This window comes from Dromiciops gliroides, chromosome 5, assembly GCF_019393635.1.
Source record: "Dromiciops gliroides isolate mDroGli1 chromosome 5, mDroGli1.pri, whole genome shotgun sequence".
Classification (NCBI taxonomy): domain Eukaryota; kingdom Metazoa; phylum Chordata; class Mammalia; order Microbiotheria; family Microbiotheriidae; genus Dromiciops; species Dromiciops gliroides.
In genome coordinates, this window is record NC_057865.1 from 290,845,466 (window position 1) to 290,872,597 (window position 27,132).

At 48.7% G+C, this 27,132-nt stretch overlaps 1 protein-coding gene across 7 annotated transcripts in view; it reads left to right on the top strand.

Annotated features, from left to right (window-relative positions):
- The window catches only part of MGAT3 (beta-1,4-mannosyl-glycoprotein 4-beta-N-acetylglucosaminyltransferase), a 41,881-nt gene extending 14,780 nt beyond the window's left edge, over positions 1-27,101 (top strand). For 5 of the 7 annotated variants that reach the window (XM_043966267.1, XM_043966268.1, XM_043966265.1 and 2 more), the window contains one exon: positions 20,668-27,101. In XM_043966267.1, the coding sequence (XP_043822202.1) occupies positions 20,669-22,300 (1,632 nt within the window). In that variant the 5' untranslated portion in view covers position 20,668 and the 3' untranslated portion in view covers positions 22,301-27,101. Of the gene's footprint in view, positions 1-17,146; positions 18,076-19,112; positions 19,196-20,667 lie in introns of those variants that run through there. The other 2 variants (XM_043966271.1, XM_043966264.1) reach the window with 2 other exon arrangements.
- The last annotated feature ends 31 nt before the right edge of the window (positions 27,102-27,132 follow it).

The window sequence follows — 27,132 nt, forward strand, 5'->3', positions numbered from 1 at the left end:
CCTGCCTTTCTGCTGTGCACATCTGGAGTAGGAGATCTGGGTCAGTGACAGCATCAAAGAGAGGTTAGGGAGGATAGGAGAGAGAGGGAGGAAAGGGGGAAGGGAGTGAGAGCAGGAAAGAGGGGGAGGGGGAGAAAACAGGAGAGAGAGGAGAGAGAGGGAGAGGAGGGAGAGAGAGGGAAAGAGAGGAGGAGGAGAAAGAGGAGAAGGAGGAGGAGGGGGGAGGGAGGAAGAGGGAGGAGGAGGAGGAAGACAGAGAGAGAGAGAGAGTCGCCATTAGAAGCAGAACCACTCAGAGTTTGCCAATGAATTGACTTGGGGGTCAGGCAGAGCTCACCCCAAGAGACCCACTGCCTAATCATCGGGCATCTGTAGCATAGGTGGGTGAAGCTTTTTCGTGGGTTCTTTGTACCAGTTAGTTTCCCTTTTGCAAATAAGATAGGGTTTGACCTACAAAATTCCAACAAAGAGCTCTCCTGCTAAACCCAGAATCTACAACGCCAAAGCTGTCAGGGACCTTCGGTATCATCTGGCTCATCATATAACCTTAAGCAGGAATCCCTTCTTCAACATTCCAGATCCTACCTGGATATGCATCCAGTAGACAGGGAGCTCATTACCTTGCATTCTGTTTTGGCACCGCTCTAATTCTTTAGTTTTCAAATCTAGCTGAAATCTGCCTCTGTCACTGCATCCTTTTCGCACTCCCAATTCTCCTAATCCTGCCCCTTAAACCAAACCAAACAAATCTAATCTCTTTTCTGAGCCGAAAGATAATAAAACCATTTAAGATTTGTTAAGCACTTTTTTAGAAATAGAACCCTGGAAGGTAAATTCTGTTATTATCCCCATTTAGCAGATGAGGAAATTAAGGCAGACAGTTCAGGAATTTGTCCAGGGTCTCCCAGGTAATAAATGGTCTGAGGTCACATTTAAATTGAAGTCTTCCTGACCAGAAACTGCCTCTGAGGAAAAACCCACTGGCCACTTGGGCTGCTCTCATGACCCCTACCCCGCACCCCCAACCCCCCAATCCCTTCTCCTCCGGGCATATCATCCCGCTTCCTTTGAGAGAGCTTTGAGTCCCCTCACTATCCCTGCCTCAACCCTCCCTAAAATGTGGTGTCCAGACAAGGTCTGACCAAGGAAAGCCTGCCCATCACACCCCTCCTGCCCCTTGCCCTCCATTCCTCCTCACATAACTTGTAGTGACACCCTGGCTTTCTTTATTGCTATAATCAACAATCAGCCTCCAAGCATTTACTAAGTATATGCTGTTCAAGAGAGGTCAGGGACCTGTCCCTGGCTGGACCCCCTGGCTCGGTTACTTATTAGCCTGGGAATTTAGACACTTCTCTGGGCTGTTTCCCTCTCTGTAAATTGAGGGCGTTGGACTTCTAGGTCTCTTCTAGGTCTATATCTCTGACCCCATGATGTTTAGAAGCTAGAGATAAGAAAGACTAAGCCCCTGCCCCAAATAGCTTCCAGTTCTATTGAGAAGACTGTGTCCGGGAGCAGCTAGGTGGCGCAGTGGATAAAGAACTGGCCCTGGATTCAGGAGGACCTGAGTTCAAATCCGGCCTCAGACACTTGACATGTACTAGTTGTGTGACCCTGGGCAAGTCACTTAGCTCTCATTGCCCCACCAAAAAAAAAAAAATAAAATACAACAACTGAGAAGACTGTGTCCACAGAAAAATAAATACAAAGCAAGGCTGATTGAGTGTCCTGTGAGGCACATAGTGTATGTAACTGCTATTACCCCCACCCATTATCCAGATGAAGAAACTGAGGGCCCAGGTTCAATCATCCAAGGGGTCTGAATTCTGACTCTCATTGGCTCTGCTTCCTGGGGGATCCATAAATAAGACCTTCTGTCTCCCACTCTGGCTACTTTGACTGGCTATCCCCAATGCCTGGGATTCTTTCCTTTCTCATCTCTGCCTCCTTGCCTTCTTTCAAGTCCTCCCATCCACAGGAAGCCTTTCCCCACCCCCACCCCCTTGCTTCTAGTGCCTTCCCCCATTGGTTATTTATGATTAATCCTGCCTCTGGCTTATTTACATACTGTCTCCCTTATTGGACTGGGAGCTGCTTGAGGGCACTCTGAACACCCTGGCCCCAACCTACCCTTCCAACCTTATGATACAATCCTCCTCCATCCACTCTGTGCTCAGGCCAAACCATCCTTGGGCTTCCTCCTACAGGCTGCTCCATTTCCCAATGCAGTCTTTGGACAGGCCGGGGCCTCCATAGCCTCCATCCTCATGTCCACCACCTGGAATCTGAGCAACACCCCGTACTCAGGCATCACCTTCCATAGGAAGCTTCTCCTGCTGACTGTGATGTTTAAAATCTAAATATGTGGTCAGCTTAAATTAGAAGCTTTAGCACCAGTCTTTGGGCATTAAGCATTTATTAAAGCATACCAAGTACTAGTAGAAAGGAAAACAGGTGGAGTTCAGAAAGTTCAGAAAAGACCTATCTAGCCTAGAGTTCCAGCCTGGTCTGGTTCTTCCTCAAGTCCTCCACCACGAGCCTGCTTCAGCCACAAACTGCATGTGGAAGCTTTTTATAGGTCCTGAGGAGAGGCAGTCCTTACACACTGCTTCAAGCTGATTGGTTAGCGTCATCCAGATCCATTGGTTCACTGGACTTGAAGGTGGTCTGTGTTGAGTTCAAAGTCTTTAGCTTCTGAGAACAATACCGTCTTAAGGGCCAGCCAGGTGTGGTTACAATCTAATTCACTTTAAGTAGGCTAATCAGTAAAGTCAATCACTCTCACTTAATTCAATCATTTTAGATTAATCTCCAGGTGGGCTTTTGAGTATCTGCCAAATCCCATTATTTTCTCACATAACGGTGCCCCTGTCCAAATTATTGACCTTTGGGACAGCTAGGATAAAGCACCGGCCCTGGAGTCAGGAGGACCTGAGTTCAAATGTGGCCTCAGACACTTGACACTTACTAGCTGTGTGACCCTGGGAAAGTCACTTAACCTTCATTGCCCCGCCAAAAAAAAAAAGAAAAAAGAAAAAGAAGAATTATTCTTCTGGGCATTTGGGGTCCATCTCGTACATATATCTGTAAACATCATCTCCACTGATGGAATATAAAGCCCTTGAGGGCAGGCACTGACGAATTTTTGTCTTTGTTTCTTTGTCACCTAGCACATGTGGTTCCATGTGTATTGTAGGTGACTAAAATTAATGCTTGTTGATCAATTGATTGAATGCACCCTTGTGATGCTCCTTGCATTCTCTCTCTTCCTCCCTCTCTCTCTCCACTCCTCCCCCCCCCCCCCCCAGCCCATTGACCAGTAATTCCAGATTGGAGACTGAGGGTGAAATTCCCAATGTAGCCCGAGGCTCCAGAGCTCCTCTGTCTGCCCCACCCCTTGCTACTCTGCCTCTCTTCTCCATGTCACTGCCCTGTCTTCTTTCACCCTCTCTGGTCCCCCAGAGGGAGGTACCAGATGAGATGACAGGGGTGGGAGTTGAGGGCACAGGCCTGAGGCTAGCTAGGATGGAGATGGAGAGGGGTCTCTGTGTTCTCAAAGGAACCCTTTGTCCATTGTCCCATCTCCCAGAGGCTGGTACTGCATACTCTGAGGAGGAAGGGCAGGGAGGCCGGTGCTGATCTCAGCAGGGCATTGGGAAAGGGTGGGTGTGGTGGACATTTGTCTGTATCTAGGGTGGGAGGAGAAATGGACCCTTGTCCTTCTGGATGCTTTAAGTGAAGCCTGTTCCTCTGTCCCTGTAAAGATTTCAGCCAAATTGTGCTGAGAGATTCTGTAGTGGAGGAGTAAGCCCTGCCTCTCTTTGGCACTCCCCCTCGACCCTGGGTGTCTGATGTCCTGGGAACTAATGTGATACAAGTTTATAAAGTCCCTCAGATGCTGTAATACTAAGCCTAACATGTCCATCTAAACAGAAATCCCCACCAGTCTCCATCAGATGGTCATCTCCCTTTGTCTTTTATACCTTCAGTGACAGAGAACTCACTACTTCTGGGATCAACCCATTCTCTTTTGGGACAACTGGATTCCTTGGGAAGTTTTTAGGTTCATAGCTTTTAAGCTAGAAGGGGCTCCAGGGGTTATTTAGGACAAACAGCTCATTTTACAGAGGTAGAAAGGGAGGAAGACTTGCTCAAGGTCACACAAGCTATATAATATCAGACAGGTTTTGAATGCATCCCTTCCATGCAATATGCGGCATGGCCAGGATTTAAATCCAGATCCTTGGACTCTAAATCCTGGGCCCTTTCTACATTGCCACACAACTTCCTTTGCAACTGGAATCTGCTTTTCTTTTTTTTTCTTTTGTGGGGCAATGAGGGTTAAATGACTTGCCCAGGGTCACACAGCTAGTAAGTGTCAAGTGTCTGAGGCCAGATTTGAACTCAGGTACTCCTGAATCCAGGGCCGGTGCTCTTTCTACTGTGCCACCTTGCTGCCCCTTCTCTTGGCTTTTGAAGCAGCCACATCATTCAACTGGTTTATGTTGATCTTGAGAGTCCCCTTAAACATTCAGGACTTTCACACACGACCTGCTTTTTAGGAAACGGAAGGGAACAAACATCTATGAAGCACCTACTAAGTGCTTTACAAACATTCTTTCCTTTGATTCTCAAAAACCATCCCTTCCCCCATTGCAGATGATTTTTCGAACCTGAACACAGGACTTTACATTTATCCCTATGGTGTATCAAGTAATAGCAATAATAGCACCCACCTCCCAGAGCTGTTGTGAGGATCAAGCACCTTTAAAGTACTCTCTCAATGCTGGCTGTTATTATTGTGGCTGTGATTATTACCATCTCCTACAATGAGGAAAGAACATGTTTACTTTTGCCTCTGTTCTTTCACCTCTCATTCACTGCTCAACCCCGTGGAATCTGGCTTACCAACAGCCACTCTAGAAAATACTCTGGGATAAAATGCAAACCCTTTCCTTGGGTGTTTAAAACCCTTCCCAGTCCTGCTCCAGTCTCTCTCTCTCTCTCTAGTCTGATTTCACATCACAATACCCTTTCCTCCCAAGCCTCTAAGGCCTCTACATCAAATCAGCCCTCTTGTTACACCTCCCACCACCAGGCCTTTCCTTCCCCTTAGATCCTTTGGAGACTTAATAGTTTTTTATCCTATTTTTAATTTATGACAGAAAACAAGCATTTTTTTTAATCTTTCTTTTTTTGGGGGGGGGCAGGACAATGGGGGTTAAGTGACTTGCCTAGGGTCACACAGCTAGTAAGTGTCAAATGTCTGAGGCCAGATTTGAACTCAGGTCCTCCTGAATCCAGGGCCGGTGCTTTATCCACTGCGCCACCTGGCCGCCCCCCTACAAGCATTTTCATAACATTGTAGAATAATAAAAAGATGATTGCACATGAAACTGCAAGGCTCAGGTCAAACGCAAGGCCCTTCTTAATGCTTCCAATTGTTAGTGCCTTCCCTTTCCCCTACTAAATTGCTTTGTATTTATAGTGGATATAATTTGCATTTAGTTACCCTCATTTCCTTGATCTAGAATGTCAGGAAGGATCTTGAGGGCTAGGATTGTTTTGGTTTTGTCATTGTAGCTTCTGTGCCCAACATAGTACCTGCTGTAGAACCCTTTAAAAAAAATAATAGTCCAGGGGCAGCTAGGTAGCGCAGTGGATAGAGCACCGGCCCTGAAGTCAGGAGTACCTGAGTTCAAATCCGGCCTCAGACACTTAACACTTACTAGCTGTGTGACCCTGGGCAAGTCACTTAACCCTAATTGCTTCACTAAAAAAAAAAAAATAGTCCAGGGGGCACCTAGGTGGCCCAGTGAATAAAGCACCGGCCCTGGATTCAGGAGGACCTGAGTTCAAATCTGGCCTCTGACACTTGACACTTACTAGCTGTGTGACCCTGGACAAGTCACTTATCCCTCATTACCCCCCCCCCAAATAGTCCATTCCACATTTTCATTCTCAAATCCATTATTTATTTATTTTTGGCGTTCTTTTTTAAAAATTTGACTTTCAAATTCTCTCCCTTGTTCCTAATCCTCTCCCACCTACTGAGAAGGCAAGCACTCTATCAATTATACATGTGAAATCTTGCAAAACATAGTTCTATATTAGCCATATTGCAAAAAGAAAGAAAGAAAAATACAGAAGATTATTTCCATAATACTTTAAGTGCTTAATAATTGCTTATAGAATTGAATTGTTATCTTTAGCCAGTGGTGGGAGTCAATCCTTTTTTTGTTGGGGTGGGGGAGTCCTCATTTTGTCATTAGATGCTTCTCAGATTGGGTCAATTACCAATCTGATAAAGTGACCATCTATACCTTTATTTGAGGCATGGATCCAATTACTGGACAGCATTGGAGGAGCCTTCTCCTCTGGGATAACATCTCTTCCTTAATCCCTCCTCCCCCTTTGCCTTCCTCATTTGCTTACTCTTCATCATCCTCTCCTGCTAGTTTAGAACACCCCCGACTGTGCTCTCATTGGACCCACACAGCCACATGTGTTCTAAAAAGACTCTATGGGCGGTGTCATCACTCCCGTCGCCACAATCCTGGGATGCTGTGTCTCTGGTATCCTTCTGGTCTGCTAGTCTAGTAATGCTGGATGCTCTCCAGCCTGGGGATGTCTTTCCTAAAATACGATGCCCAGAAATGAACCTAATCCTGCCACTGTGGTCTGGCCAGGATGAAGAACAGGACTCTCACCTCCCACGTCCTGGGTCCTGTTATGTCTTGTCCCTATTGCCCCTCTCTTAATTCAGCCTGTGACTTTTTCTTTCCCTGACTGGAACCATAGAAGGAACTACTTTTTTTTTTATGGAGCAATGAGGGTTAAGTGACATGCCCAGGGTCACACAGCTAGTAAGTGTCAAGTGTCAAGGCTGGATTTGAACTCAGGTCCTCCTGAATCCAGGGCAGATGCTTTATCTACTGCGCCACCTAGCTGCCCCCACGAAGGAACTACTTCTATGGGAGATGAAGCTTAGAGCCTTTCAGAGGTGCCTGGATCACTGAGGAGATAAGGGATCTATCTAGGGTCACACAGCCAGGATACATCAGAGACCCAGGGCTTCCTGATTCCAAGGCCAACCCTGCAGCCACTAGCCTGGACTGCCTCTAGCCAAAACTGAGGCCAAGACCTTGTTTACAGGGACTGCTGTTTTGCCCCATTGCCTCTGTCCCAATTGTTGTTCAGTCGGGTCCTATTCCTCGTGAGCCCATTTGGGGTTTTCTTGGCAGAGATCCTGGAGTGGTTTGCCAATCCTTCCAGCCCATTTTACAGACGAGAAAACTGAGATAAACAGGGTGAAGTGCCTTGACCAAGGTCACACAGCTAGGACAAGTGTCTGAGGATGGATTTGAACTCAGGAAGATGAGTCTACCTGACTCTAGGCCTGGCACTCTATGCACTATGGCGCTCCCTAGCTGCCTCATCCTCCTTATACAACTGACTTTTGGAATCTGATTTTGCAGTTGTCCCTATTAAGTGTTATCTGATTATTCATCTTCTAAAATCGTTTTGATCCCAAGTACTTCTCAGCACAGCACACCCACCCCAAGCAGCTAGGTGGCGCCAGAGTGCTGGGCTTGGAGTCAGTAAGACCCGAGTGCAAATCCAGCCTCAGACATTTACTAGCTCTGTAACTCCATGGGCAAGTCACTTAACCCAAGGTCGGCTTCGGTTTACTCAACTGTAAAAATGGGTGTAATAGCAGTACTTACCTCCCGGAGTCGTTGTGAGGATTAAATGAGATCATATTTGTAAAGTGTTGAGTGCAGTGCCAGGCAGCGTGGGTGCTAGCAGGTGTTTAATAAAAGTTCCTTTCTTCTTTTTATTTTTGCCACCAGCATAGCTAAAAAGCCTTTTTATTCCTTTTTTTCTTTTAATCTCCAGGAGGGAGAGGTGGGGTGGTGGCCAAGCATGAAGTCACAAGTTTGACTCCAACTCATGAATTTGAATCCTGGCCCTGCCATTTATGACCTATATGGCTTTGGGCAAGTCACCCCCTCTGTGACTCAGTTTCCTTCATCTGTAAATGCGAAGTTTAGACTACCAAACCCCCAAAGTCCCTCTCCGCTCTAGATCTGTGGTCTCCTGTCTCTACGTTAGCCTCAGACTATTTTGCACATTAGCATCCTGATGACAATCTTAAAGGACTGTGCTCCTTAAAAAACAACAACAACAACAACCCCACAGTTACCTGCTCTTTTTTTCAGGTTTCTGGGAGGTGACTTTTGAAAATCTTTACTTTTTTACAATTCAATTTTTAATTTCTTTCAGATTCAAATTCCCTCCTGCTTCCTGACCCCTATCAGTTGAGGAAGCAAGAAAAACTAAACCCCGTTTGCAACTGTTATATGTATTTAAGCAAAACAAATTCCCGCAGTGGCCATATCTAAAAAAAGTACACCTCAGTCTGTCCTCTGTACCATTCTCTATCAGGAGGTAGGCAACATTCTTCAGCATGAGCTCTCTGGAGTTGTGGTTAGTCATTGTGTGGATAAGAGTTCCTGAGCCTTTCAAAGTTGTTGGTCTTTACACTCTTGTTGTTATTGAACACGTGGCTCTCCTGTTTCTGCTCATTTCTCTCTGAATCAGTTCATGTAAGTTTTCCCAGCCTTCTTTGAAACCATCTTCTTTGTGGTCTCTTACAGCACCGCAGTACAAGGAGGTAACTTTCCAGAGTCTGGGCTCCCTCTGAAACCACAGTCTCTTTTTCCTCCTTGGAACTTACTCAGAGTCATATAAACGGACAGGGAGAGGGGTAGATGGACAGAGCATGTAAGTGCTTACTATGTGCAGCACACAGTGCTAAACTCTGGGGATATAAATACTAACAAGCAAGACAGCTCCTGCCCTCAGGGAACGTATGCTCCAACAGAAGACAACACGTACAGCATGGTAGAAAGGGGGCGTAACGATTGGCATGATGCCACCTGCTGGAGACTTACTGTAGAAAAGTTCCGCCATGAAAGGAAGGTCTTTGAGGGCAAGAACATGCGTCTTTTCTTTGGTGTCAGGAAGTGACGTTTGCTAGTGGGAGGAAGAAGGAGGAACCTGGTGCTCTGACTTGCTCTCTTTCCTCTGGACTCTGGCGGAGAGCGGAGCTAGAAATGTGCTCTCCCTTTAATAGATAGGAATCTAGGCCTTTTCTTCTCTCTTTACCAAATTCTTATTCTCCTTAATAAATGCTTAAAAGTCTAACTCTTGCTAAAGCTTATAATTTATTGGCGACCACTCATTAGATATTTTAGACAGACTAGCTAAAATTTTAGCCTTAACAGGGGTGACAGGCCTGGGCACTCCAGTGATGCATCAGAGCATCAGAAATTGAACTCAGTTCTTACTGAGTGATGCCAGCTTTGGAATTGTAAAGAGATCTCACCACTACTGTAAGCCATAGGGGGCAGCTAGGAGGCACAGTGGATAGAGCAGTGGTCCTGAAATCAGGAGGACCTGAGTTCAAATCTCACCTGAGACACTTACTAGCTGTGTGACCCTGGGCAAGTCACATAACCGGATTGCCTCAAACATCCTGGACCATCTCCAGTCATCCTGATGTACATCTTGCCACTGGACCCAGAGAGCTCTGGAGGAGAGAGTGAGGTCTGTGACCTTGCACAGCCCTCCCTCATTTAATTCCAATTCACTGCAAGTCATGACATCATCCCGATGTTATGGTTCTCTTTGGGAACAAAGGACAAACAACAATTGCAAGGCATTAGACTACATATTGGACTGTTGTCCAGTGAGAGAGCACTGGGTGTAACGTCAGAGGAGCTGGGTTCAAATCCTGTCTCCACCACTTACTTGTGTGACCTTGGGTAAATAGCTTAACTCCTTCCAATCTCAGCTTCCCCTGGGAGGATTGGATGCTCTGGCTTCTAAGCACCTTTCAACTCTAAATCTATGATCTAAGGGGGCATCTAGGTTTTGCAGTGGATAAAGCACCAGCCCTGGATTCAGGAGGACCTGAGTTCAAATCTGGCCTCAGACACTTGACACTTACTAGCTGTGTGACCCTGGGCAAGTCACTTAACCCTCTTTGCCCTGCCAAAAATAAATAAATAAATAAAATCTATGATCTAAGAATCTCCCCTCCCTCCCAAATTTATCATCAAAAGATTCACTGCTGGACAGGTCTTTGGATACCTTGTGGTCCGACCCCTCCCGGCCATGCCACACCCACTTTACCAAAGTGGAAAACAAAATGTAAAGTAATTTGATGAGGTTACTCCCTCCCAAAGTTGTCATTATCTCTACCTTGGTGACCAGTTCCTCTTTCTTGGTCAGAGTCAGGTCCAAAATAGTAGCCTCTCTTACCACCACTTCCTCCAGGTCAAGAATTCATCCCCAGCTGCAGTAGCAGCAGCTGTCCAGTGAGGTGGATTTCCCCATCCCTAACCCAGCCCGGGCCAGCGAGCTTTGTGGTCTGGGCATCATGGAGTCCCTTAAGAAGTGATAGAAAAGTGATCCCTCTGCCTTCCTTTGCTGGAGCTGATACCTGCGGCCAATCAGAGAAGTGCCGGGAACACTTGAAGGTCGGATGGTTCTAAAGGTTCCGGGGCTCTGGCGGGCCAAGATTCTAGGGTTCTTTTTATGGTTCTGTGAATCTAGGATTCTAGAAGTCTAAGATTTTAGAAAGCCAACGTTCTGGGAATCTAGCCAAGGTTCTAAGAGTATGGGGGTTTGGGGAGTCATTTTACTGTTCTGAGGCTTCAATGGTCTGTGGTTCTGAGAATCTGATGTTCTTAGACTTTTGAGGTTCCAGGGGTTTATCTCAGGTTCTAGGAGTCTCAAGTTCTGAGAGTCTTGAGGTTCTAGTCATCTATTTCAGGTTCTGGATGCCTTAAAGTTCTCAGAGTCCAAGCTTCTGAGAATCTGATCTGAGAGTGTCAGGTTCTAGGAGTCTGCCCAATGTTTTGGAAGTTTAATCAGGTTTAGGTAACGAGAAGCAGACTTGAGCTAGGTTTCGGTTCTATGTTGTTGGGGGTTCTGCTTATAGCTTGCTGGAGCTGAAGGGTATTCAGGGCTGGGGAGAAAGAGAATTCCAGGGGAGAGGGAGGATTCCTTTGGACTTGGACCCTTCCTTTATTAAAAAAAAAAAATACTACTTTGCCTTTGTAATGGGCTTCCTTGAATCACCCAGTCCTGGGAGAAATCTTCCACCACCCACCCCTTCCCAGGGCCCCTCCTAGAGATGGGCTGGGCTGGGAAAAGGAGGTGGCATGTGGGGTGAGGTGGGATGGAGATTATTATCTTACTTTGGATTGTGCCCCTAAAACATTTTGTACCCTTGGTGAATCACCATTTTTCTGGCCTCTAATGGCCCTCCCCACCTCTGCCTTCAGGGACTGGCCAGGGCCCCACACTACAGCTCCAGGGAACCCCCTGGAGGATTGAGAGCAGTCTTCTCCCCCATCTTGAGTGTAAGCTCCTTGAAATCAGAAATGTTTAGGGTTTTGTCCTTGTTACCTAGCTACATAGGTGCCGGGCACTATGAAGTTACTTTAAAAATATCTGCTGAAGGGGCAGCTAGGTGGCGCAGTGGATAGAGCACCGGCCCTGGAGTCAGGAGTACCTGAGTTCAAATCTGGCCTCAGACACTTAACACTTACTAGCTGTGTGACCCTGGGCAAGTCACTTAACCCCAATTGCCTCACTAAAAAAAAAAAAAAAAAAGAAAAATATCTGCTGAAGGGGGCAGCTAGGTGGCACAGTGGATAAAGCACTGGCCCTGGATTCAGGAGGACCTGAGTTCAAAAAAAATCTGCCAAATTGAATTGAAAGAAAGTGGTGGGGAAGAACCTTTTAGAAGGTAAGGAAACAAAGTAGTCTAGTCAGTATAAATGCATAGAATGATGCTAAATGTATTTAATTGAATTGATTAGCTCAAATGAGAGGCTATGTAAAGTGCTTTTTTTAAAAATTAAGTTTACTTTGTACAAAGCAATCCATTAAACCTGGAAACATACTCCAAGACAAGATAGTTCCTGCCCATTCTGAGAAGGCCGGGCTTATCTACTTGGAAATTTGGCGAAGCCCATGAATCCTGAAGGCTCTGTTAACCCATGAAGGTCTGGGCTAGGGTCCTTGCAGGATGGCAGGGGAGATCCACTGCACCCTTTTGTGTGCCCTGGCCCCCTCTGGCAGTCAGTCTGGTGAAGCCCATTGACCCCTCCTCAGGATCCTGTTATTAAATGTATGCTATAAATTACATAAGGGTTACCAAGGAAACTCATTCTATTGAAATACAGTCATCAAAATATTTGATAGGCGGGGCAGCTAGGTGGCGCAGTGGATAGAGCACCAGCCCTGGAGTCAGGAGTACCTGAGTTCAAATCCGGCCTCAAACACTTAACACTTACTAGCTGTGTGACCCTGGGCAAGTCACTTAACCTCAATTGCCTCACTAAAAAAATATATATATATATTTGATAGGCAAGTTTATGGACCCCAAGGTCAGCCTCTGCTCTAGAGAAAGAATGGGTAGGACTTGGTGACTGACTGGATGAGTTGCAGATAGAACTTCAGATTCTAGACTGGCTTTTCTATCTCTTAAGGATTATACATTTCACATCTAGAAAGAAATGTAGGGGTGGCTAGGTGGCGCAGTGGATAGAGCACCAGCCCTGGAGTCAGGAGGACCTGAGTTTAAATCCGGCCTCAGACACTTAACACTTACCAGCTGTGTGACCCTGGGCAAGTCACTTAACCCCAATTGCCTCACTAAAAAAAAAAAAAAAGAAATGTAGAGATTGTTTGGTCCTTGTCATGGGGAAAATAGGTGGTGGGGGTCCTTAGGTATTCCTCACTAAAGAATTACACTCTGATTAAAGATAAAAGAACAGGCGCAGCTATGTGGTACAGTGGATTTAGGAGGACCTGAGTTCAAATCCTGCATCAGACACTTGACACTTACTAGCTGTTGTGATCCTGGGCAAGTCACTTAACCCCAATTGCCTCACACACAAAAAAGAAAAAAGAAAAAAAAAAAAACTAAAAAAAAAAAAGAAAAGAAACTCAAAGATAAAAGAACAGTTTTATTCAGTACAGGGGGACCTGGCCTGGAGGAAAGTTTAGAACTTTTACCTCTCTGAACCAGAAGAAGGACAATGATTTTATAGAGGGTAGGTGAGGTGATCACCTGAAAGTGGAAAGTCCCTTATTGGGGGTAGGGTAGGAAAGGCTTGAATGAGGAGAGGTGGTCCTGACTTCTGGAATTATCTCTGTCCTGAGGCAGGCTCCGCTCAAATAGTAGCCATGTCTAATGGGCATATCTCCTCTTACTTCTTAGGTGTGTCCCTCCTTTAGTTTTGCTTCTCAAGGAGAAAATTTCTGAGTTATCCCAGGCTCATATCATTTCTCCCCTTTTTCTAATATCATTCTTCATCCACAGGGGACTGAACTTCAGGGAGCTGGGTTTTTGCTCAGCCAACCCCTTGGGGGCAATCTCGCCCAGAGGACACCTGGAGATCTACTAGTAGCAGATGTTATGGCTGCTGCTGTTAGGGAGGGTTGCTCTATGGAGTGGGCATGAGCCTTCTCTTCTTTCTCTTTGGCTACCATAAGGTCCCTGTTATTAAAAAAATTGTGAGGGTGGGGTTTGAGGACCCAGTCTAATTTCTGGAGTTTTCTCTTAATGTCAGAAGCAGATTGGCTCATAAAATGCATATTGAAGACTGTTATTCCTACATCCCTTTCTGGGTCTAGACTAGTATATTTCTTCATAGAGTCCACAAGGTGACTCATGAAGAGGGCTGGATTTTTATCAGACCCTTGGGTGATTTCTTTTATTTTCTCATAATTGACCTGTTTCTTACACCCTCAATAAGGCAAGTGATCGTGTAGTCCCTGCTGGCCCTGTCTTCCCTATCATGATAGTCTCATTTCAGATCCACAGTTGGAACTGATATTGTTCCAGGGACCCCTGCCCAGTTGGTTCCAAGCTGTGAGTGCTTATCACCCACTAGTACAGACAGGTCCCAAATCTGCTTTTTCCCATCAGGGGTACAACAGCTGACAAGAATAACTTGCAAATCAGTCCAAGATATGTCAAACTGTATTGTCACAGACTGAAAGCCATCTACAAACTTTTTGGGGTTCTCCAAGTGATGGCCCAATTTTTCTTTTCTTTTTTTTTTTTTGGTGGGTCAATGAGGGTTAAGTGACTTGCCCAGGGTCACACAGCTAGTAAGTGTCAAGTGTCTGAGGCCGGATTTGAACTCAGGTACTCCTGAATCCAGGGCCAGTTCTTTATCCACTGCACCACCTAGCTGCCCCCGCCCAATTTTTCTTTAATCTGAGCCAAATTACTCATGGAAAAAGGTGCATATACTCAGGTCATCCCCTCCCCAGTGGGAACTTCTTGTAGTGGAAGCAAGGGGCATGGGTGAAGTGGGTGGAGGAGGGGACAAGGGGGCTGAGGGAATAGGCGTAGGCACCTGCAGGGGAACAAGTGAAGCAGATGGGAGAGGCTGCTGAATGGAAAAATAGGAACATATTGGAATCTGCCCAGATTGGGACAGAGGTTCAGCTGCGACAGCTGGACAGGTGGGAAAAAGTGTGAAGACAGGAGTTGAGTGGGAAAAATAAAAGCATACTAAAGCCTGTTCTGGGTGTGGCAGGGGCTCAGTTGTGGGGGCCACTGGAGATTGGTTTTGAGATCAGCTGATGGGTAAAGAAGAGAAAAGGTTGGAATTTCAGACATAGAGTTGTATGACAGGGGTTGACCCGTAGGGAGGGAAGGAAATGGTGGAGTGGACAGGGAAGAGGGAGGAGGGAAAGGGGAGTGAGGTTGGGGATTGGGAGGGGAGGGAGTCTCTGAGGAGAAGGTGGTGGTGGTGTCAGAAAGATTTGTTAGTAGCATGGACTTGTGGTGCTTTCCTAACAGCAGGAAGAAGTCATCTAGTAAATCACTGAGGTCCTATGAGGAAGGAGGCTTTTTTAGGGTTATCAGTAGCTTTCTTAGGTTCGGTCACTTTTGCTGGGCATATCCTGCTTTGTTCCTTACTCTTACCTAGTTCCATTCCCTTTGAGTTCTGGCTTAAGGCTATGAAGGCCAGTTTATAGGGATTTCTGTCCATTTCCCTTCATGCCTGTAGAACAGGTCCAATTGCAGAATGGTGTTAGAGTTAAGAGTCCCGAGCAATGGCCAATTTTCTTGGGATTCCAGCTGCTCTTGTGGCCAGACAGTGCTACAGTAAAAGATCATGTATTTCTTTTTCAAGTTTGTAAGGTCGAATTTAGCCCAGTTGTTCAGAATGCAAGTGAAAAGGGAATCCTTTGGGACAGTCCCTCTCTGGCCCATGGGCATAAATGGCTGTTTAAACCTTTACCCAGATATTGTCCTGTCTAAGGAGATATTGATTCCAGTGGTCCCAGCGTGGTTTGGATGTTAGGTCGAGCTTTGGCAAGGGAGAGGCTGCTGCCCGTCGTGTGGAAAAGCTGAGCCCACCTCTACCCCTCCATGAGCACTGGCAAGGGATAGAGTCAGGAAGGAGAGAGGGAATAAAGGAAAAGGAGTTCCTACCTCAGGGTATTGTGGCAAGAGGAAAAGAGGAAGATCTTGTGCCCCATGTTGGGCACCAGAAATGTCATGGGGGAAATAGGTGGTGGGGGTCCGTAGGTGTTCCTCTGTAAAGAATTATACTCACACATGTCCTGATTAAAGATAAAAGAACAGTTTTATGTAGTACAAGGGAACCTGGCAGGGAGGAAGGTTTAGAACTTTTACCTCTCTGAACCAGACTAAGGACAAAGATTTTATAAAGGGTAGGTGGAGTGATCACCTGAAAGTGGAAAGTCCCTTATTGGGGATGTGGGGGGGTGGTCCTGACTTCTGGAAGTGAGAAGAGATAAGTCCATCAGGTGTGGCTACTACTTAAGAGACACCCTTCAGGATCACCTCCCCTAACTTCTTAGGGATGTCTGTCCTTTAGTTTTGCTTCTCAAGGAGAAAACTTCTGAGTTATCCCAGGCCCATAGCATTCTAGTTAATTTTCTTTTTTTTAGCAAACAAGAAAACTGAGTCCCAGAGAGGGAAAGTGTCTTGTTAAGGTTGGGGAGCTAATAAGTAGGAGAGTGAATTCAGATATGGGTCTTGGGACTTCCCTCTCTGGGTTCTTGATGAGGTCCTTTGACCTTCAACTTTCCATGATGCTATGAATATCTGCAGCCCAGTCCAGCCCACTCTGTAGGGTTGGGTCTTCTCCCGTCTCTGGTTCCCTAGTGCCAAGGAGGAGGAGGGAGGGAGTAGGAAGGCTGGCTCTGGCTAAAGTGGAAGGGGGGGTGGGGGCAGCCCTGGGGTGGGCAGGGGTTGGGCATCAGCCCTGGGAACTCTCTTTTCCAGCAACATAAGAGCCCACTGTGGGAAAATGAAAAGTCTGCCAGCTTTGAAGCAGGCCTGCCGTGGGGGATGGGGAGGAGGAGAGAGGGGCTAAAGATGGTGGGGATGGGGAATCTTGGAAGAAGAGCTTTGTATTGGGGAAGGGAGGAAAGAAGCTCTGCCAGTCAGTAGCCTGGGCATGGCTTGGGGAAGGAAAAGGGCTAGAAGTGGAGAGGAGGTGGGGAGGGGTAGCCCACAAAGGGCAAAAATGCCAGATGTAAAATAGAAAGCCTTAGGCTGGGCTCCCGGCCCTGGTACAGGCTTGGCTGTGTGACGTTGAGCAAGTCCCTTCAGTGTCCAGGACTTTAGTTTCACCTGCTGTCGGTCAGTCAGGAAGTGTTTGGTTGTGGATGCCAGGCCCTGGGCATACAGGTGTGAAGAATGAAACATTCTAATGGGGGTGACGGCAACAGGGAAATGTGATGATGTGGTACTGGGCAATGCCCTTGCCCCTGAGAGTCGATGGATCTTTAAAGTACAAGTGTCCAGGGGAGGAGGAACACATCTAAGAGGCAGAAGGAACCTGTCCTGAGGGCTGGTCAGCCTCCCCAGCCTGGCTGCTTACTTCCTATGGGACATTCGTCAAGTTGATTCCCCTGTCTGGGCTTAGGTTTCTTTCTTTGTAAAACAAAGAGATTGAACTAAGTGAACTTTAAGTTATATTCCTGTTCTAAGTCCTGTGACCTTAGAAACCAACTAATTTCTAGGTCCCAGAGAGATGGGATGAATTACCCAAGATCCCAGTGAGTTGGTCTGGGCTACTGTCCCGTTGGGGGTCTACACACTCAGCAGGTCTTCCTCAGGGCTAGTGTGAAGGCATGCAGCTTCCAGGGCATGGAGACAGGAAGCATCGGTGCCAGGGAGAAAGAGAAAGGCCCAGAGAGACCACCCCCATGGACTGGGGCACTTTGCCAAAGGCTGACCCTAGCTTCCCTTGTTCCCAGCTCAGGCATCTGGCCAAAAGCTCCTGCTGACCGTGGTCACTGTGGTGCAGAGTAAAAAGCCCTGGGCTGAGAGTCAGGAGAAGCCTGGGCTGAGTCCTGGCTCCGTCACTCACCAGCTGAGCGACCTTGGGCACACGGCTTCATTTCTCTGGGCCGCTTCTTCGATAAAATGGCTTTCTATAGAATGGTTCAACTAAGCAGGAGGGCAACCAAGGGAAGGGTGGAGATCTTGGCATCCCAGGATCGGTGGAAAGAATAGGGGACATTGAACTGGGAGAAAAGAAGGCTTGAGAGGGACATGATAGCGGTGTTGAGGTAGCTGAAGGACCATCATGTTTAATTCTATAAGCATTTATTCAGCACCTACTATATACACTAGTAGGCCCTGTCTTTTCAGATCATTGGTATCCCCAATACAAAAAGCTGCCCTCAGGGAACTCATATTCTCTTGGGGGGATACAACAGGTAAACAATTAACAAGAAAATTTGGGGAGGGAGAAACACTTAACAGCTAAACTTATCCTGTTTATCACCAAAAGGCAGCACAAGGGACAGGACACTGAAGTTGCAAGGAGGAAATTAAGACTTGGATGTCATGAAAACATTCCTGGTTATTGGAATTGTCCAAAAGGGAAAAGGCTATCTGGGAAGGGAATGGCTTCCTGTTCACTGGCTTCCTGTTCACCGGAGGCTGGATAGCTTGTTGGAAGAGATACTGCCGAGGAGATTACTACTCAGGTGTGGTTTAGCCTCAAGGACCCCTTCCAACTCTGATATTCTGTAGTGACCTCCCTGTCCCTGGAAGTATTCAAGCAGAAGCTAGGTGACTTCTTGTCCAGGATGCTGTAGAGGCTGTGCCTGCACTGGGTGAGAGGCTGGACAAATTGACCTCTCTGGTCCTGGGATCATGTGGGTCTATGAGGTAGCAAGCATCTGGGCTGGGTATTGAACAATGGGAAGGATGTCAGCAAGACCAAAAAGTGAGAGGGTAAGAGAGATAGACACAGCTGGAAGAGCTAAGGCACAGAAAGGCTGAAAAGTAAGCACAGAAAAGCACATGGCCCAGTCTGAGTGGAAGCAAAGGGCTCCCGCGGGACAGTCACAACGAAATCAAGCAGGAATAGTGGGTGGAAACACCCTTCCATGTCCTGCAGCCTAAATGCTTTGTGTTTTCTTAGTGGCAACAGGGAGCCTGTGAAGGTTTTTTGAGCAGAGTTGAGGGACAATCCTATCGGTGCTTTAGGAAACTTATTTTGGCAGCCGAGTGGAAGGAAGGTGGGTGCAAGCTTGGATACCTGGGAGGAAGCTATTGTGATAGTCCAGGCAAGAGGTGTTTGGGACCTAAAGTGGAGGAGTGAACGCATGAAGAGAGAGGAGGAAAGGGGTGTAAGTATATCCTGGAGGCTGAAGGAGCTTGGATGATTGGGGAAGGGAGTGGTGACCTTGAGAGTTATAGTACTTGGGCAGCTAGGTGGCACAGTGGATAGAGCACCAGCTGGATTCAGGAAGACCTGAGTTCAAATCCAGCCTCAGACACTTTATACACTTACTAGCTGTGTGACCCTGGGCAAGTCACTTAATCCTAATTGCCTTACCAAAAAAAAAAAAAGAGTTATAGTACTAAGATCTCTGGATTTGAAATCAGGAAGGATGGGCGTTCAAGTCCCACCTTTAACACTTATTATTTAGGAGACCCTGGGCAGGTCACTCCCCCTCTGGGACCCTCAGTCAAATGGGAACAGTAACAATACTTGTACTTTGTCCTTCCCTCCCAGGATTGCTGGCACTGTAAAATGCTTCACAGACCATAAACTCTAGAAACAGGAGTGAAAGTCAACTCTCATTATTTTTCTAGCAGGTACAAGTTCACAGTATTTTCCTCCCAATCATTTCTTTCTTTCTTTTTTTTTTTTTTTGTGAGGCAATTGGGGTTAAGTGACTTGCCCAGGGTCACACACTAGTTAAGTGTTAAGTGTCTGAGGCCGGATTTGAACTCAGGTACTCCTGACTCCGGGGCCGGTGCTCTATCCACTGTGCCATCTAGCTGCCCCCACCTCCCAGTCATTTCTGAGGTACATAGTGGAAGGGTTATTACTCCCATTTTATAGATGAGGAAAGTGAGAGGTTGTAGGACATAGCTTCTTAGCGGCAGACTTGGAAGTGGAAACCAGGTCTCCAGAACTTCCCTTCAACACTCAGCCTTGTCCTTGTCTATCTCTTGAGGGAAGGGGGGAACTCAGGCATTGGGAATCAAATGGCAGGTGGGAAAGGCCTTAGAGGAGCCAGGTGGGGGTCGGGTATCTGCAGATGCAATGGATTATCTCTCCATTAACTGTCCGAATCTTTTCTGGCCAAGGCAAGCAGTCAACAGGGGCTCTCCTTGTCATAATCTCTCCTCCCCAGAATGATCAAGGGTAGGATTTTGCCACAATGCATTCTGTTGCCCAAGGGCATCCATCAACCTGGAGGGATTTAGCTCGCAAAGCCATAGAGTGGGGGAAAGAAAGAGATAGGGAAGCTACAAGGTAGATGAGGTATGGGAGGAGCATGGGAGATGAGGGGGAACTGGGGGGGAGGGCAGTCACACAAGCTCCTGGAAGGGTCACTCTTCCTTCCCAAAAGAGGCTGGCCGGTTTCCCAGAACATCTGACTGCTTGGCTAAGTTGAGCAGTAGGAAGGCAAAGGTACTGCCCACATAACCTTGAGGAAACCACTTTCTGACCCTCAGTTTCCTTATCTGCAAAATGAGTGGGGTTAGATGGCTTCTCCATAAATCCTGTCATTTCTGATCTATGTGTGTGCTGGGAGAGAGTGCAGTGAGCTCCCTCTGGATGTGGCACATTCTGTACCACTGGAGGGTTTCTTTCTTTCTTTGTGTGTTGTTGTTGTTGTTGTTTTGTGGGGCAATGAGGGTTAAGTGACTTGCCCAGGATCACACAGCTAGTAAGTGTCAAGTGTCTGAGGCCAGATTTGAACTCAAGTCCTCCTGAATCCAGGGCCAGTGTTTTATCCACTACACCACCTAGCTGCCCCCAAGAGGGTTTCTTTCAAAGGAGTCCTTGGGCCATTTGTTGGGCATGGAATAAATCAGAAGACATTCTTATGCCGCTAGGGACTGGGCTCAACCTTTAGGCAGAGCTTTAAGGGAACAGATGCTTTCTCTATATTATCAAATGTGACTTGATTGCCGCTGGGGGTTCTCCTGGCTGGGAGATAGCAACTACTTTCCTACATATCCTGAGCAGGCACCTCATCGCCACCTAGCTTGCTCCCCTACCCAACGGCTCATTCTCTTAAATCCCATTTCTTTGGTTTGCTTTCTGACTGCAGGATGAAGATGAGACGTCATAAACTCTTTCTGACTCTGTGTATGGCTGGCCTCTGCCTCATCTCCTTCCTGCACTTCCTTAAAGCCTTGTCCTATGTCACCTTCCCCCGGGAACTGGCCTCCCTCAGCCCCAACCTGGTAGCCAACTTCTTGTGGAACAATGCCCCTATCACACCTCAAGCCAGCCCAGAGCCTGGGGGAGCTGTCGGTCCTGAGCTGCTCAGAACTCCTCTCTATTCCCACTCACCCCTACTGCAGCCCCTGCCCCCGATGGGGGCCACTGAAGAACTCCACCGGTTGGAATTTGTGCTGCCTGAGGACAGGACAGAGTATTTTGTCCGCACCAAAGCTGGCGGGGTCTGCTTCAAGCCAGGTACCAAGATGTTGGAGAAGCCCACAGCAGGACAGCCAGAGGAGACAGTTGAGGCTGGAGACAGCTCTGTCTCTGGGGGTTCAGCCCGACGCCCACTGGCAGTTGGAAACTGGCTGACTAGGGGGAAGGGGATGAAACGGCGGAAGTGGGTGGAATGTGTGTGTCTGCCCGGCTGGCACGGGCCAAGCTGTGGGGTACCCACCGTGGTGCAGTACTCAAACCTGCCCACCAAGGAGCGCCTGGTGCCCCGGGAGACCCCACGGCGGGTCATCAACGCCATCAACGTCAACCATGAGTTTGACCTGCTGGATGTGCGGTTCCACGAGCTGGGGGATGTGGTCGACGCCTTTGTGGTCTGCGAGTCCAACTTCACTGCCTATGGAGAACCGAGGCCTCTCAAGTTCCGAGAGATGCTCCGGAACGGTAGCTACGAGTACATCCGCCACAAGGTGCTCTACGTCTTCTTGGACCACTTCCCACCAGGGGGCCGCCAAGACGGATGGATCGCCGACGACTATCTTCGGACCTTCCTGACACAGGATGGCATATCCCGCCTGCGCAACCTTCGCCCGGACGACGTCTTCATCATCGACGATGCCGACGAGATTCCTGCCCGGGACGGCGTCCTCTTCCTCAAGCTCTATGACGGCTGGACCGAGCCCTTTGCTTTCCACATGCGCAAATCGCTCTACGGTTTCTTTTGGAAGCAGCCTGGCACCCTGGAAGTGGTGTCGGGCTGCACAATAGACATGCTGCTGACCGTCTATGGCACAGACGGGATCCTCCTGCGAAGGCGGCAGTACTACACTATGCCAGGCTTCCGTCAGTACGAGAACCGCACGGGCCACATCCTGGTGCAGTGGTCCTTGGGCAGCCCACTCCACTTCGCAGGCTGGCATTGCTCCTGGTGTTTCACCCCTGAGGGCATTTACTTCAAGATGGTGTCGGCCCAGAACGGCGACTTCCCCCGCTGGGGTGACTATGAAGACAAGCGGGACCTCAACTACATAAGGGAGCTGATCCGCACAGGGGGCTGGTTTGACGGCACTCGGCAAGTATACCCTCCCGCCGACCCCAGCGAACACATGTATGCCCCCAAGTACCTGCTGAGGAACTACCCACGATTCCACTACCTGCTGGACAATCCCTATCGTCAAACTGAGGGAACAGTGGGTGCAAAGGACAGCGTGAGGGGCGTTGATGGTGGTGGGCCTGGGCCCGAGGGAGCCGCAGCCAGGGCAGCACAGGCAGGGGAAATCTGATGACAACACAAGGCTGCATGATTTTCACTGGGGGGGAGGGCTGGGGAAGGGAAGGGGGAGGGCACTAGGGTGGTGCAGCGGGCTTCCGGGCCTAATTGCTCTCATCCTCTCTCCCTTCTCAAAGAGGGAGCCCCGCATGATCAGAACTTAGGAAGAGGGGCAGGGGGTGAGGGGACCTCAGACCCCCAGGATGTCCCCAGTACCAACCCCAGGAGGAGCTTTTCATTTCTTTTTCTGTCTTGCACATAGAGCTTTTCCCTGGGGGATGGAGGGGAGTAGATTTTCCTATTTGTAGCTCTATGCCCTCAGCCTGCAACCCCATTTTGTGGTCATGGCAAGGCAGGTGTAGGGACCACACAGGGAGAGAAGAAGGGGCTGGGTACTGGGTGATGGATGGGCAGGAAGGGAAATGGGTATGGAGGTGGGCAGCTGACCTGAGGTGGCTTTTTACACCCACAGTGATGGTAAATGGTTCTTTAATCACTTATCAGTTTCTCCCTGGGAAACCCAATTTGGGCTGAGGTCAATAAGTGGTAGAAGGAAAGACCAGCTGCTCTAGAAAAACTGTGGGGACCAGGGAAGGGAGGGGGACTTGGGCTAGGGATATGAAGGGGTGTGGGGTGGAGGGTGGGCAAGATGTATCATTCCACTAGAAATTAACAGGGAAAAAGGAGCTCCAGTCCAGTGACCACTTCACAGACCATCTATCCCACTCTAGATGCCAAAGGTATGGTGGGCAGGGATATGTGGAACTGCAGGGGAGAGGAGACCGAGCCCAGGGCTCTTTCCTCATCCCTAGGGCCTGTTGGAGAGATCTCGGGAATTCCCCATCTCCTGGACCACAACCCTGTTGTGGCCTTTTATTCTTATTTATTCTGTGGTCCAATGTGGGATGAGCTTGGGAACAGATGGAGTGGTCCTTGGGAAATGGAGGGAATCCAATCCCCCTCCCCCATCTGTTTCTTGGAGAACTGCACTGGGTCAGATAGGAACTGAGAGCAGGGTGTTGGGCCAGATGTAGCAAGATCCCCCTTTAATCTTGGGGGAAATTCCTTTCCCTTTAATCTGGGGAGGGCCAGGCAAAGACACTAGCCAATATACAGTAGTGTCTCCCCACAACATCATTCTAGGACCAGAGCCTTTTCGAGAGAGTGGACGGTAGGAAGCTGCTTCCCTCATTTTCTGTCCCCCTCTCCCCCTTCCCCCCCCCCCGCCCCGCCCAACCAAGCCTGTTAACCTGTGAAAACCTGCTGTCCACTTTACCAGAACTCAGGACAGTTCTGGTCCCCCAACTCTGTGGAGTCTGGCCAGTCCCCTTCTTGGGACCTCCATTTCCTCATCTGCTAAATGAGGGGGTTGAACAAACCCCTTCCAGTCCTGGCATGCCACGCATCTGCCATCCTGCTATTAGGTGGAGGCTGGGACTCCCTATACCTGAAGGGCCATCATATGGAAGACATTTCACTTAGGCTGCTTGGTCCCTGGGGACAGGACAAGGAGCAGCAAAGGGAAGTGGCAAAGAGACAGCTTTAGGCTTCCCAGACTGAGAACTGAAAGGGGCCTCACAGACCCACTTGTCCGGGACCCCTGGGCTGGCCGTCAGTCTGGAGCCGCTGATGGACCCTTCCCAGAACCATGTTGTTAAATGCATACAATAAACGACTGAGGACTTCGGAGGAAACTCGTTCTATGGACATGCTATTACCAAAATATCTTTTTTTTTTTAAAGTTCATGGTCCCCGAGCTTAAGAACCTCCCAACCCAACTGTTCTCATTTGGCAGACGGAAAAAATGGGGACTCAGCTACCTTGAGTAACTTTCCAAGGCCCCCCAGGACGTTAGCGGCAGACCTGGGATGTGAGCTCAGGGTCTCCGCCTCCAGATGCTGTGCTCTTTCCACCCTAGCCTCAGGCTTCACAATTAGAATTAGCCCCTATCACACTGCCTCCCTTTCCAAGCAAACGCTGGATGACCACTCAGCCAGTACGTTGCAAGAGAGACTCTTCTGTAGTAATGGGCTGCTCTAGGTGGCCAGGGGGCGTCCCACGAGGCTCAGAACTTGTGATTCTAGGTCTCCCTCCTGCCTCATGAGGTTCCCATTCGTCCTCTTCTTTTCATACCAGCCCCCACCCCAGCTCTCACCCTTAGATCAGAAGGTGGCCCTTTGGGGAAATCCATCCCCGAAGTTCATTCTCTTTGAGGCTAGGAATTGTGGGGGATAGAGGAGAATGGAGCACATCTTCAGGATTTTGGATTTCTAGCCCCCACGGGTGGTAGGGGAAGGAGAGGAGATGTAAGGTGGGAGGCTCTGGGCTGGGGAAGTGAGGAAAGAACCTTCCCTCTCATCTAGATTCCTTTCATTCTCAGCATTCAAGCCCAGTCTCCAACCCAAGCTTGCCAGCTGGGACTAAATCACTCTCCTAGGGAGGAGAGCCTGGGAAAGTGTCTTCTCCATTTGGGAGATAAAGATCCTCCTTTCTCCTCCCTCCCCCTGTGCTAACCCCACCCCCACCCCAGCCAGTTTGTGTGTTGTGTGTGTGAGTAGATGCCAGTGAGCATACACCAGCTCTGCTCACAGGAAGCCCTCCCGCTCCATGAATGTGTCTGAATATGCATGTGTGTGTGTGTGTGTGTGTGTGTGTGTGTGTGTGTGTGTGATTCTAGATTTAGAGCCGGAAAAGACCTCCCTGGTCACAGAGCCCATCCCCCTTAAGTTGTGGAGAACACACCCGCATTTCAATGGGGTGTGCCGATCACTTACATTTTCTGATTTGATCCTCACAACAACCCTTCGAGGTAGGTGCTATTATCCTCATTTTAAAGATGAGGAAACTGAGGCAGCTAGGGGTTCAGCACCTTGCCCAAAGTCCACAGTATATGAGTCAGGATTTGAACTTGGGTCTTCTGACATCAAGTCTGGCACACTCTCCATTATTGCACTTGGTCTTGCCACACTCAGGCGTTGGGTGGGTGTGTATAGGAGAGCTCTGTGTGTGTCCCCAAATAGGCTGGTCTAGTAGATCTGTCACCTTGGGGTGTTGCCTTGGGCTTCAGTTTCCTCAGGGTAGACACAGATCAATCCACCAACAAGCATTCATTCAGCTCTCCTCAGTGCCAGGGATCCAAATGGTCCTTTCCCTCCGCCCAGAGCTTACATTCTATAGATTCTATGGTAACAGAAAGGAGTCCTGTGACATCCTGTGAGAAAATGAGCAGAGGAGCTTTTGTCCCAGCCTCTCTCGCTTGGTTCCTTCAGCTCAGGGCCTCCCCCCTCTCCTTGTGGCTTCCCTCCCCTTCCCCACAGGCTCTGCTCCCCAGGACCCAGCCAGACACAAGGAGGGCAAACCTTTCCCCTCTTTCACCTTCCAGCTCCAAATTTAGGATATGGCTCTTCCCTTCTCCCCACTTGTCCTGTGCTCCTCCCTTCCTGTCCCCCAGCCCTGCAGCTGAGACCTGACTTTGGACTAAGGTTTGGCTGGAGGACTCATGCCCCCTACCTGGGAGAGCAGCATGGGGCCAGGGTACAGGCTGAATCCTAGCTTTGCCCCTTCTAGCCTGTGTGACTTTGGGCAAGTCACCGAACCTCTCTGGGCCTCAGGTTAGTTTTCTGTAAAATAAGGGTTGGAAGAGCTGGCCGGTTCAACCACATGGTGTGGGGGGTGGGGGGGTTTGGGTTGCTCTCCAGGCCTCTAATCATTGCCCCTCCCTCCCTGTACTCTGTCCCCCTCAGTGTCCGTGGTAGATCCTGGATGAGGATAGAACCGGTACCTTGGCCTCCAGAATCTGAGCCCTGAGACCACATGGGCCATGGAAGGAAGGGGTGGGGGGGAATTCTTCTTCTGTGTTTTACACACACACACACACACACACACACACACACACACACACACACACACACACACACACACGGGTGTGGCCAGCTCCTGTCCCTGAGAAGGGGGCATTGCTCATTTAGTGGCATGAGGTCAACCATGCTGGCTGGAGAACAAATAAAACGTTTCCTCTGTGGCCGGGCTCTGGCCATCTGGAGACAACGGACAAAGGCTGTCCTCAGTCAGCTTCCATTTGAAATTTCATTTCCCATCCAAGGGGATTAGACTAGGTGACCTCAAAACTAGGCCTGTGGGGACACTGCCCCCATGCTGGCATGAGCCTAGCCCCCTCCCAGTTTTATACTCCCAGTCCCCTGCTGCGGGTCACTCCCAGCCTATACCCACAACTGCTACAGGGGGAGAGATTGAGCCCTGTGGAGAAGGATCCTGACTTTAAAATACACTGGTTAGAGGGGCTCTCCCTGCCCCCTGGGCTTCTTTTGGGAGCTCCCCCATCTCCCTTCCTAGAGATGGGAACTCTGAGGGGAGAGAAGAGGTGATGGGAGTGGGGATGGGGGTGGGGGTGGGATGGAGATTCACATGAAATATGCATACACTGAGCACTGGGGGAAGAGGATTCCTTCTCCTGACCCCCAGATAATCTGAAGAGAAATCACACTGTTTCATGGAAGCCACTGGGCCCTCCCCAATCCCCAGTGACTTGCTCAATCCCCTTCTGTCCTGATGGGACCCCAGGGGTGGTGGGAGGTGGAGAGGGAGCTGAGCCCTGGAAACCAAGACCAATAATAATGACGGCGGTGGGGGTGATGGTAATAATAGTAATATTTTTTTGTAAGGATGAATCCAAATGTACACTCCGAAATCATTTTCTCTGTAAATGGTTGGATTTCATTTCACCCTTAAAGGGATGCTTAAAGGAGAAGATAATATTAATAATAAAAAACCCCAGAGCTACAAGGCCTGGAAAGAAGCAAGTTTATCTGTGTCTTTTGGGGACAG